Consider the following 11,889-nt stretch of genomic DNA (forward strand, 5'->3'; position numbering starts at 1 on the left):
AAAATTTCATTTTTGTGGCCTGAAAACATCTTCAACTGTGTCAAACGTGAAGCAGTTTCATAATTGCACGTGATAGACTCTTCTTTTTAAAGAAGTGACATAACTAGAAAGAAATACAAATGTTTGTGAAACTTTAAACCTCCCTGTCTGCACTTGTGTAACAGTTACAAATAACTCAAAAAAAAAATCTTGTGACTTCAATTTCCAACAAGGAGTGTATGAAGACATTTAGGAATGTGACCAGTCTCTGGAAATTGAAACAGGCAGCAACTGCATTCACCTCTTTTGTCAACTATGTACTCAAAGTTGTGAGAATTTAGGTACATGTTTCATACTATTTAATTAGGGCAAGGCTCAGACAAATTCAACTAGCTTTTTTTTAAATTATTTTTTCAATTTTAAACATGTAGTATAAGACTTGCACAGATATAACCATATCTGTATGGAAACAGCAGCCCCAGCCATGAGGAGTAAGAATGGACCTTGTTATCCGCATAAATTGCCAACAATTTCACAGCATCAATTCCCTTCTGACATTTCCTGGTGCACAGCATCACTCCTCCCACCCACCTTCACCTGCAGGAACATCCAGCCCCTGCTGGGACTCTGGATGGTCCTGGTAACACTAACATTTTCATCCCCATTTTAAAGGACAGCATGCCTAAAGTGTTACTAATGTTGCACCAGAGGAGGCAAGAAAATCCCAGGCTGAAGTTGCTTTTCTGTATCCACAGTAAAACCTTCCAGGCTGATACATGTATCATTGGATCACCTGTTTCTCCTCAAACAAGCCCATCTCACCTCTAAGCGCCGCGGGAGGGTGGGAGATTCTTAGACTCCCCAAAAAAGGTGGTTCAAATAACATTTAAAACCGTAAATCTGGGAAAAAAACCCACCCACAGATTGCAAGTATAATCCAGTGTTTGTTTGCTGTAGACCAATGTGATTCCACAGGCTGGATTGTGGACTGATTAATTAGGAAGCATCAGTAATAGTACTTTGTACTTACATCAGGACTTCTACCTCAGGATACTTCAATAATGTCAATTCATTAATCTTCACAATGCTGCCTGTAAGTAGGTGTCATTAGTTCATTCACAGATGGAAATCCTGAAGCATAGAAAAGGTGAAATTAATTAGCTGAGATGATACAATGAGTCAGTTAAAGAACTAAAGATCCTGAAAAACACTCCTTTTTCTAACTCTTAGAGGGGGGTGATTTACTTGCCCTTTGCAGTTAAATCATGGAAATAATTTCCAAATGTGTAACAGAAACTTTTGTGACTTACAAAACCACTGTTTACAGGTCATGCTCTCATTGAAATTTTCTTTTGATTAAAATGGCTTCTACTGTTTTGTACACCCATCAAAATATAAAGAACATCAAAATGAAATAAAACTGCCACTAGGTCTATAATGAACTGAAGCACTGCTACTGTTTGAGATCTAAATTAAAGCTCTTTTGTAGAGGGTAAAAGTGAATAAAACATAAAGACAAAGGACAAAATAAGAGATGACAGACTATTCACCCATTAATGGCCACCACATTTACAAGGCAATTGCCATTCATACTAATACAAAGTGGACCACACAATTCTACCAGGTATGAAAGGCAGAAGAGCCCTCATACATAAGAGGAAAAAGCACTTTACTGTATTTTATCTCCATCACAAGTGGAAAACCAGTAATGAGGAACATCAAAAGTCTCTTTCCATTCTCTACTGAAAACTTACAAAGCACTTCTCTTGCTGCAATCTTATCAAAGGTTATAAATTTCTCAAGACAGCTAATCAATCGTATTTGCCATGGCAGAGGTATAAGATGCACTTAATATAAAAGTATTTAACTTTCATTTATAACTGACTGATTTTCCTAAACAATAATCTTAACAGTGGAGAGCTATAAGTTGTTGCAAAAGACAGGGCAAAAAAAAATCCCTAACAAAAAGAACCATGAAACCCACATTAGGGAGAAATACTACCTGTGTGCCCTGGATAAGTGTATATATGCAAACAAACCTTACTTGCCAGTTTACTTTATGAGGGGAACTGAATTCTACTATTTCACAGAGCCCTAAACTCAGAAAAATGCAACCCAGGGCAGATACTCATGGCTTCTGTAGCCACATCCCCACCTGATAGTCCTTAAGGACACAAATTCAATTTCTCATGATAGATGCTATTTCCCAAGACTGCACAAATCTTACAAGATCAGGGCTCTGTGGTGCTCCCAGTATTGTACATGCATGCATATATATACCTGGGGCACAGTCAGAGCTGCATGTGCTCTATCTGCACAGATAACATTAAAGAATAATTCATACACCAAGTGCTTGATACAGCACAGGAGAAGCACATCACGATAGAACCTATCTCACTAATACCAAATAAGCTTTTTGCTTTTTAATCAAAGTTAAAACTTAGATGAGATATAATTATTTCATATATCCAACTGTGAAAGCTTCATTAAAAACCCTACCATTAAGTAATAAAACTGCAATACAAGTTTTTCCATGATTACAGCAAGTTTCTGCTAACACCAATGCACTAAAAAGGGAAATACTTTCTAATTGATGATTTCTCTGGATGATTTTATGCAGTCAGTTGTGTGCACAAGTACATATTGGATATCTGATCACATTTATATGTAACACTTTATGTTTCCTGGGTATGAAGCAGGAGAGCACAGGAGTCAGGAGTGCCTTCCACATCACTCACCTTTGGGCAGAGCACACATTCACCTGCAAACTCGGGTCCTTCGGCACTTCCAGGTAGACTGTCATAAACAGGTAAACCAGAAAGGCAAATGATTATACAGACTGAAGCCTCCCTTGCCTAGCTTAGATTTAAAATAGTCTTTGTTCTCTAATTAAATCATCTCCACTCGAGAGACAACTCGAGTTACAGGAAACACAAATAAGCAGAGGCAAGGTGAATAATTCCTTTTTGCTATTTCTAGATCAATTAAATGCAATACTCACCTGCCTGCTCTTCCAGCAGCAGAACCCACATTCACTTCAGTGACAGCAAAGAACCATTTCAACTTCCAAAAGGCAAGACAAGGAGAGTGGAGGAAAAGAGATGCGTGATGGGGTTGGCAGAGAGGAGTGAGAAATATCAAACAAAAAGCAATTTAAATACCTTACTGTGTTAGATTCTTATTGCTAAATTTAAAGTTTGCTTTTAACTCTCATTTCAATAGATTCGCAGGAAAAAAATCTAAAGAGTAAATTTAGGTTTAATTGATCATTATGATTGATTTTATTAAAATAATATAGCAGAAAGACCTCTCTTCCAGTAAAGGGTTCTGGCTTTGATGTCTGATTGTTATGCAAATTCTGTGAAGTACAAGATATGGACAGAGGAATAATTAAACTTAGGACTTTGTCTATAATAATTCTTACATATGTAAATGTACTCTAGTTTGAGATAATGATGTGTACATGCACTGGGAACCATACAAATGTGTTGGGAAAGCCAGGAAACTCCCACAAACGTGCAGGTCCTCACCAGTGCCTCCAAGCAGGGGCTGGGCCAGCAGGGCCAGGCTGCTGGCACGTGCCAGGGGCACCCACACCCCCAGAGCCCCCAGCACCCAGGAGCCCTGGGCTGGACACCCCCAGGGACAGATCCCAGCACCGGCACACAACCACTGGACAAACAGAGTGAGCTTTGTTCTGGAAGATAAACATTGACCATATACATCTATATATTTCAAAGCACTCAATTAGAAACTGAACTTTGCCCCTTTCTCAGGCTTTGAAATATTCTGGCCCCGAACACAGGCCTTTATTCTCCTTCAGTGTGGGCATCCCTCTTCCTCTCCTGCTCCAGCACACCATATGGCTCCCGACCCTGGGACAAATTCTGCACTGATTTATGGCCTCTGCACTCTGAGGGACTGACCTACAGCATAAATCCAGAGCAGAGCACATGGGCAGCCTGCACGTTCCTCCCCACACCGGCCCTGCTCCCGTGAGCTCATCTCTGCTGGCCAAGGATGGGGGATTTACACCCCACTCTGGCAGCAGATCTGGGCTCAGGGCACACCAGGGCAACCCAGCAAGCAATGAGACCTGGCAGGATGGACACCACATGTGCCAGCACACCCTGAAACACCCTCCAACAGACAGAGGGGATGCACCAGCCCTGCCAGCAGTGGAGGGTCCAGGCAGTGGAGGTGCCTGAGGTGGGTGAATGCTGCTGAGCCCCCTGGCTCTGCCACCACCACAGGGCATCATGTTTGAAAGGCTGGGCATAAGGCCCTCATTGGATGACAAAGCAAGAGTAACCCAGACTGGTTCCTCTGCAGGCAAAATAATTCCCAAAGAGGAGTGAACACAACCAGTTTTTAAGGCACTACAGCCCCTCTGTCCCTCTCGAGACAACATGCACATGGAGCACGTAAAGGGGCTCAAACAGCGTGCAGAGGCAGAAAAGGCAGCCAGAGCCATGGAGCAAGAGGGGATTGCCTTTGTTTCTGCCACCACCTGGTAAAGAAACAGCAAGTCCTGCAAGATGACCATGGACAATGAGGGATTTACTGACAGGCTGGGCAGCCCAGGCCAGGGCATTCCTGAGCTGCTGGCCAGGGGGTGTTCTCCAGAGGCTGCTCACAGCCATCCATAACACCACAGCCATCCATAGCACCACTGCCAACACCAGGGACACAGCAGGATTTTACATCATGGGGAAGAAAAGGAGGAGACTTTAGTTTTCACATTTTGTTCATCTTATTTACCTTTTGGTTTCACTAAGCTTGAAAACCAAACGAAGTGATCAAATTCACTTTTTTATTTATAGTCATTTTCACAACTTCTCCCTGAAAGCTGCACAGGATGTTTACACAGACATGAGAAATTGATTGACGCATCTTGAAAGCATTTCCTAAACACCCATCATCAAGAAAATATACACACGGACTTAAACTCCCTGATCTCTAAAGCAATTGATTTTGCCAAGGGTTTTTTCAGTGTCTGTACTGCTTAAACACATCTTCTCTGCCACTCTCTGGATTCTTTTCCACAGCCTTGGGGTGGGGGGTTTCTGCCCCCCATCCAAACCTCCAAGATTCCTGAGATAGATGCAACACTCAGTGAGGGATTGTAGCTCTACAAATCGGATGATACCACAACCACAGTTCAATGAAAGAAGCAAAAATCAAATCAAATCAAACAAAGAGATCCCATCATCCCCTGCCGCATCCTCACTCCTCCCCCTTCCCACCCAACCAGCAGCTCTGGAGTCCATAAAGGAGATCAGAGCAGAGCAGCTCTGCCCATACACTGCTAAGCACAAAGTAAGGCAAATGAAATATGCTACACACTCTGCGTTTCCTTTGTTGTTTTCTCTCACCCACTGAAAAGGGCGATGGAAGCTCTAAGAGAAGCATTTAGGGATGTGCAGCACCTTCTGCAATCTGCTCTAACACGCATCAGCCAACTGCCACTTCGCTCCCATGGACTGCACCGAGCAGCACAAGTCCTGCAGGGCTTGTTTGGTGTGTCCGTGGGCTCAGCCCAGCGTCCCTCGCGCCAACGCCACTGCAGGCACCAGCAATGCCAAACCAACCTTACAGGGCAGTAAATATGTTATTCCAATCAGCTTGTCAACACCAATTAGCCCAGCCACACGGGCCAAATACCACTGTCAAGGACTCAGGGAGGCCACTGCAGCCCTTGCTCCGCTCCAGAAGTGCCAAGTTTGGGACGCAGTCCTGAGGTCCCTGGGCACGGCAGGGACCAGAGCCTCCATCAGCACAGGGCAACAAAGGAGCCTCCCCTGCTCCCTCCTTCAGCTGCTTTTCAGTTTCCTACTTCCTATGCTTTGTCTGCCAAAAGTAACAATTCACACAAACCCAAGTACTTTTCATGACTAGAAATTATTTAAAAAAAATAAGACGTTGTGCTGTGGAAAACCCCAGCAATATAACACATATTAAAAAAACTCATATTTTTTTCATTAAAAACATGTTATAAGGTATGATAGCTGGCAGGATTATTCTGGAAGCCTGCACAAGTTCCAGCAACATTAGCATGACACAGTTTAAACTCCCAACATGTTTCACTGATACAAGCAGGAAACAAAAATTCCAGAAAAAACTCTCAGCACATGAAATCAAATCACCACACAGAGTACCTTTTTTTCTGTAATATTTTATTTTATTTATATAGAAATACTTAAAAAAACATGAAGTAGCACCATTACTTAAGTTTTACTTTTATTATGTAGAACTTTAAATGTCAGAAAAATAAAACTCTTGATACAATTTCAAATCTTGTCTCAGCAAATATAATATTAGTATTTGACCATGAGGTTAAAGGCCCTTTATCATAAAATAAAATATACTTTGTTTTTAAACTTTGCTCAGTAAAGTACATTTAAGCTCAAGTAACGTCACCTACATATACATAAACAAGTGGTAAACAAATGTATTAAAATAGAAATACTAAAACTATAGTGGTGCAACAGAATTTTTGTAATTTCCACTGAATTCTATTTATACAAATGTTAGAAAGCTTCAACAGTTCCTTTTGACATATGTTTATACATTTCCATTTTTGTAATAATATAGAATAAAATATGCTTTATATCACTGAATAGAAAATATGCTGGGTGAAGCAGATTTAAAAGATTTTTTTCTGAACCTATAAAATCTCCATCCCAACAGAATACTGTTCAAAGCATTACACATTTTATGGTTTGTAATTCCGTTCACAATTGTGTGATATTAAAATAATACAGTGTTCTTTGCCATAAGGCCATACTAAAATAAAAAAGATTTAACCCAGCTACAAAAAGTTCACTGAACTTAAATTAAAATACTTGTAAACATCTTTGCAATATGAAATATAATTTTTCAAGTCAAAAAAGAATAAAATACTTCAATCTGTATTAATGCAATTTATCTTTAAAACCTTTAAACGTTTTTAATATATATAAGAGATATGTTACAGTTTTGTTGGTTTTTTTTTTCTTTTTTCTTTTTAAAAGTCTGATAAAGCTGCAGTATCATGGTTTTTCACAGGAACTTCTTGCCCTTTCAAGAACATTCAGAAAAGTATCCACCCATAGATTTAATTATTTTGTAATAAGCATCCTAGAACTACCAGCACGTTTTACTAACAGTCCACACACCATTGTCATCATCATAAGCATCTTCTACTTTCAATTTTTTTTTCTGTTTTTTTTTCTTTTTTTTTTTCTGTTTGTTTGTTTATAAAAAAAGGGGAGTTTTGGAAGCTTCGTATTAAAGTACAGTGTAAAAACTAGCCTAGCACTAGAATGGAGTCGCCCGTTATTATTTATAGCATGCACCCGCTGTCACACCACCCCCCAGCCCTCCCTCGGCCGCTGCCCGCGCCCCTCGGCGTGCGGCGGCCCCGGCCCCGCCGGCCCCCCCGGTTCGTGCCCCCGGCCCGCGGCGCTCAGGAGAAGATGCGGATGGCCTGGGTGACGGCGCTGTGGCACACGGGGCACTGCGGCTCCGTCTTCTCGCAAATGCGGTTGGCGCACTCCATGCAGAAGAGGTTGTGGCCGCAGGGCACCAGCGCCGCGATCACCTCGCTCTCGAAGCACACCGAGCAGTCGCGGCTGCCCTTCCGCCGCACGCCAGAGGAAGAGCAGGAGGAGCTGGACGAGGAGCTGGAGGAGGAGGACGAGGAGGCGGAGGAGTCGGAGGGCAGCCCGGGCAGGTGGGCGCCCAGCCCGTTGGCGTACAGCGGGTAGGAGGCGGCCAGCAGCCGCCCGCCGGGGTCGCTGCGCACCCGGCGCGCCAGCGGGTGCTCGGTGCCGGCCGCGCTGCCGTGCAGGGGCGGGGAGAGCCGCGCCGGGGGCGGGGCGGCGCCGCGCCGGGGGCCGCTCACCAGCAGCGCCAGGTTGGCATTGGCGGGCGCGGCGCCCGGGAAGGCGGCGGCGGCGGCAGGCGAGGGCGCGGGCGAGGGCGGCGCGGCGGGGCCGCGCTCGAACTGCGGCCAGAGGAGGGCGGCCCCGGGCGGCGGGGCGGGCGCCAGGTCGAAGCCGGGCGGCGAGTCGAAGGGCAGCTCGGAGCAGCAGTCCGGGGAGGAGAGGACGTCGCCGCCGCCCCCGCCGTACACGTAGCCGTTGGCGCTGTTGTTGTTGTTGTTGCCGTTGTGCGAGAAGCTCAGCGCCGGGCTCGGGGGGCTGTAGTCGGCCAGGCGGGCGCTGCCGCCCCCCCCGGTGCCGCCCCCGAAGTAGGAGTCGGTGGAGGCGCTGCCCAGCGAGCTGGAGCTGTCGTTGCGATAGTTGCAGAAGGGCTTGCGGCCCGGGGTGGGTGTGATGCTGGGCGGCGTGGGCTTGCTCCAGAGGCTGCCCGTGCCGTTCAGCTCGAAGCCCACGTCCGTGCCGTTGGCGTGGAAGTCGTTCTCGTCCGTCAGCTCGATGATGCCGCCGGTGCGCATGGCGATGTGCGCCTCGATCTCCTCCCGGGCCCGGTCCACGTTCTCTGGCATGCCTGTCACCTCAAAGACCGGCTCCTTGTCCCGGCTCGGGGTCACGATGTACGTGTGCGTCTGCTGCTGGATGCGCTTGATGGTCGCCCCCTTGGGCCCCACGACCAAGCCCACCACGCGATAAGGCACCCGCACCTGGATGGTGGTTTGGCCGGGCAGGTTCGGGGGGCCGGGAACGGTGCCGTTCAGGGCTGTGTTCTTGTTCCGCGAGGCTCGGATCATGGAGAAGTGCTCGGCCGCAGAGATGATCTCCCTGCGGGCCATGGCCACATCTTCCTTTCTGCCCGTCACAACAAAGAGCGGCTCCTCCCCGCGAACCGGGGTCTTGATGTAGGTGTTGGTCTTTGCCCGCAGAGCTTTGATTTTACAACCTGGGAACGAGATGCGGAGATGGAGGGCGAAGGGGAGGGGGAGGAAGGGGAGGTGGTGGGGGAGAACCGGTTACAACCCATTGTTTGGGTGCAGCTAGGGAGGGGAAAAAAAATACACACCCACCCGCGAAACACATTGCCCCCAACCCCAGGTGATCGCTGGCATCTCGTCCGGGAGCCTCGGTCACGGTGTAAAGTAATGTCAGCCCACAGCCCTGGCACACGCCCAAAGGCATCGCAAGTGGCCACCGACACATCTGCCATGCAAACTGCCCCAAAACTACCAACGTGCAGTTCACAGGGTCGGTAACACGGGGGGGGGGGGGAATAAAAAAAAGGAGTGACAAAAAAAAAATTAAAAAAAAAAAAAAAGCGTGCAGGAAAACTGCACCGCCAGAAAAAAAAAAAAAAATAAAATGCAAGCAGCCCTCACAAATCAACACACCCGCCAGCCCACATTCCTGCTCAGCACTTTGCTTTTGGAAAAATAAAATCAGTTCTTAAGGTGAGGAGCAGAGGCTGTACCGAATGAGCCATATTCCCCACTGCGGATGCTTTATTCCAACCCCATTGTTCCACTTCTCCACTCCATTTCTCTTCCTTAAAAAAAATAATCCACGATTTCTAACTTTGGGATGGTGGAGGGGGAAAAGCACCGAGGTCCCATTTTCCTCCGGTTTCCTCTTGCAAATCTTAACTTTTGCAGCCGGAGGAAAGGACAGATTTTTATTATTTTCCTGATTTTTTTCCCCCAACCCGGCAGCTGAAAGTGCATCTCGAAACTGATGCATAACACTCCTCGGAAACATCACGTCTGCCGCTGCTCTTTCTTTGTCTGGGGGAAGCCGGCACTGGCCACCGCCGCACGGCTGCAGCGTTCCTGGGAATGGCCAGTGTCGCATCTGAGCCGCCCGCCCGGCAGCGCGGAGGGGAGACCCGCGCCCCCACACCCCCTCGCATGCAGGCACCCACCTTGTCTCCCCACTATCTCAGCGACATGTTCCGAGCTGGGCACCGGCACGCATTCAGTCATGTTCACGCTCTTTTTCCGAGGCTCGTTGTCGTAAATGGAGCCCGTCTCGTCGTTGTCCAGCCCCAGCAGGGAGAGCTGATCCAGGGCGATCTGAAGGGCTCTTTGGTCATCCAGGGTCTCTCCCCCGCCACCACCACCACCACCGCCGCCGCCGCCGCTCCCGTTCCTCTCCATGTCTGCAAAAAGCGAGCTGGGCATAGTCCCTGTGTGTGGTGCACCCTCCGCCTGCGCTCGGCTCAGTAGTAAGAGATCAGACACAAAGGAGAACCCAAGGCAGATGGCCAGCAGGAGAGAAGGGAAGGGAGGGTGGGCGACTGCTGGAGACCGGGGAATTGTTGCCTTTTGCTTGTATATTTTGTATCTTTTTTGCTTTTTTTTTTCCTCCTCTCAGTGCAATCCGGTTTATAAGATGTTCTCAGGACCCCCCCCACGACTCCCCCCCGAGGTTTTTTCGGTTGGCTTTTTTTTTTTTCCTTTTTTTTTTTTTTTGTCGGCTGGGGGTGGGGTGGGGGGGGTGGGAAGAGGATAAGCGAGAGGAGCTCCGATGGCTTCCCCCCCTCGAGTTCCTCGCCGGCCACAATGCCAAGCGGCGGCAGCGTTTCTTTAAGGAGCCCCTCCCAGGCTCCACTCCACTCACTCAGCGTTTTTTTTTTCCTCCTCTCCCCTCCTCTGTCTGAGGCTCTGCTGCAGCCAGACGGCTCTGGAGAGGCGGGCGGGCGCGGGGCGGGGAGCGGGGGCCGCGCCGGGCGCCGCAGCGTAAGCGCCGCTCGCAGTCACCGCGCGCCGCCGCCGCGCGCCGCGATTGGCCGGGGCGGCGCGGAGGGGCCGGCGCTGCCCCCCCCGGCCCGGCCCGGCCCGGCCCCGCTCTTTGTTGTCGGCTGCCGAACAATGCCGGGCCCCGGCCCGCCGGCCGCCGCTCCCCCCACCCCCCCCAAGCCCCGCGCCCCCGAGCGCCCGCCGCCAGCCCCACCTGAGCGCCGGCGGAGGGGGCCGCGCTTGGGGTGCGTTTTTGCGGCGGGGGGGTTGGTTCGGGGTGTGGGGGGGTGCCCTTTGTGCGCCGTCGGGTTCGGGAGCGGCAGCGCCGCCGCTCGCCGGCAGCGCCGCAGAGCCCCCGGCACCGCCCCCGCACCGGCCCCGACCCCGCGCCGGCAGCGCCGCCGCCCCTTCACCGGCCCCGCGGGCGGCGGCCGCGGGCGCGCGGAACCCCCCGCCGGCTCCCGCGCGGCCCCGCCCGGCGCGCGCCCCGCGCCTGCGCGCCCCTCCTTCCCTCCCTCCCCCGGCGCGCGCAGTGCGCCCGCGCGGGGCCGCGGCCGGGGCGGGACAGGCTGAGCCCTCACGGCCCGCTCCGCCCGGGCCCTCAGCCCGCCCCGCCGCCCCGAGCCCGTGCTGCGCCGGCGGAGGCGCTTCCCGTTCCGCCCCGCGGGCGCTGCAGCCCCGGCGGGAGCTGCGGCCCCGCCCAGCCCGGCTCGGCGCGCCCCGGGCGCGGGGTGAGGGCCGTGACCCGAGCGCAGCCGTGTCCCGGTGCCGGCCGGAGCGCCCTGACACCGCGGTCCGCTCGTAAAGAGCCCGAAGGGTGGGAACGCCTCCCGCACAGCTGCTCCAGCGTAACATCACCGGCATCTTACTCCGCCTTGCTAAACCACTGGAAAATAAAGCACCTCTGCCTCTTCTTGGACCTTGTATGACCAAATTACTTTCTTTCACCTCTACCAGCACAGGACCCTTCAACCACCAAAAGTGGGGTTTTTTTGTCAAGTACTCTGTCACAAAGATCTCCCTTGATGGGAGGATTAGACGTGAAAGTGGCCTCACCGTTGTCATAAAAACACCACCATCACATTTGATTGCTCTGGCACTTTTCCGTCTGTAAGCATCCATACTGAGTCCTTGCCAGCTGTCAGGTACAAAACCCTGATTTTTTCAGAGCAATCTTATAACAAGCAATTGTTTTCCAGTATCAGGTGTGACAGGGACAGACAAGTGCACCCAGATCTGTTTAGCCAGCTGCCTGTACA

General features: G+C 50.0%; 1 protein-coding gene across 2 annotated transcripts; it reads right to left on the reverse strand.

Annotated features, from left to right (window-relative positions):
- Positions 1-4,775: 4,775 nt before the first annotated feature.
- Positions 4,776-11,113, reverse strand: MEX3B (mex-3 RNA binding family member B). 2 transcript variants are annotated; one of them, XM_071441393.1, is made up of 3 exons: positions 10,845-11,113; positions 9,814-10,050; positions 4,776-8,841 (listed from the first exon to the last, which is right to left on the reverse strand). In XM_071441393.1, the coding sequence occupies exons 2-3, from the start codon at positions 10,046-10,048 to the stop codon at positions 7,427-7,429; spliced, it is 1,650 nt and encodes a 549-aa protein (XP_071297494.1). In that variant the 5' UTR covers positions 10,049-10,050; positions 10,845-11,113; the 3' UTR covers positions 4,776-7,426. The 2 variants fall into 2 exon arrangements, with proteins under 2 accessions (XP_071297494.1, XP_071297493.1); XM_071441392.1 differs by lacking the exon at positions 10,845-11,113 and having other exon boundaries at positions 9,814-10,759.
- Positions 11,114-11,889: the final 776 nt, after the last annotated feature.

This window comes from Agelaius tricolor, unplaced genomic scaffold, assembly GCF_023055355.1.
Source record: "Agelaius tricolor isolate 1412-34295 unplaced genomic scaffold, bAgeTri1.0.p SCAF_16, whole genome shotgun sequence".
NCBI classification, from domain to species: Eukaryota; Metazoa; Chordata; class Aves; order Passeriformes; family Icteridae; genus Agelaius; species Agelaius tricolor.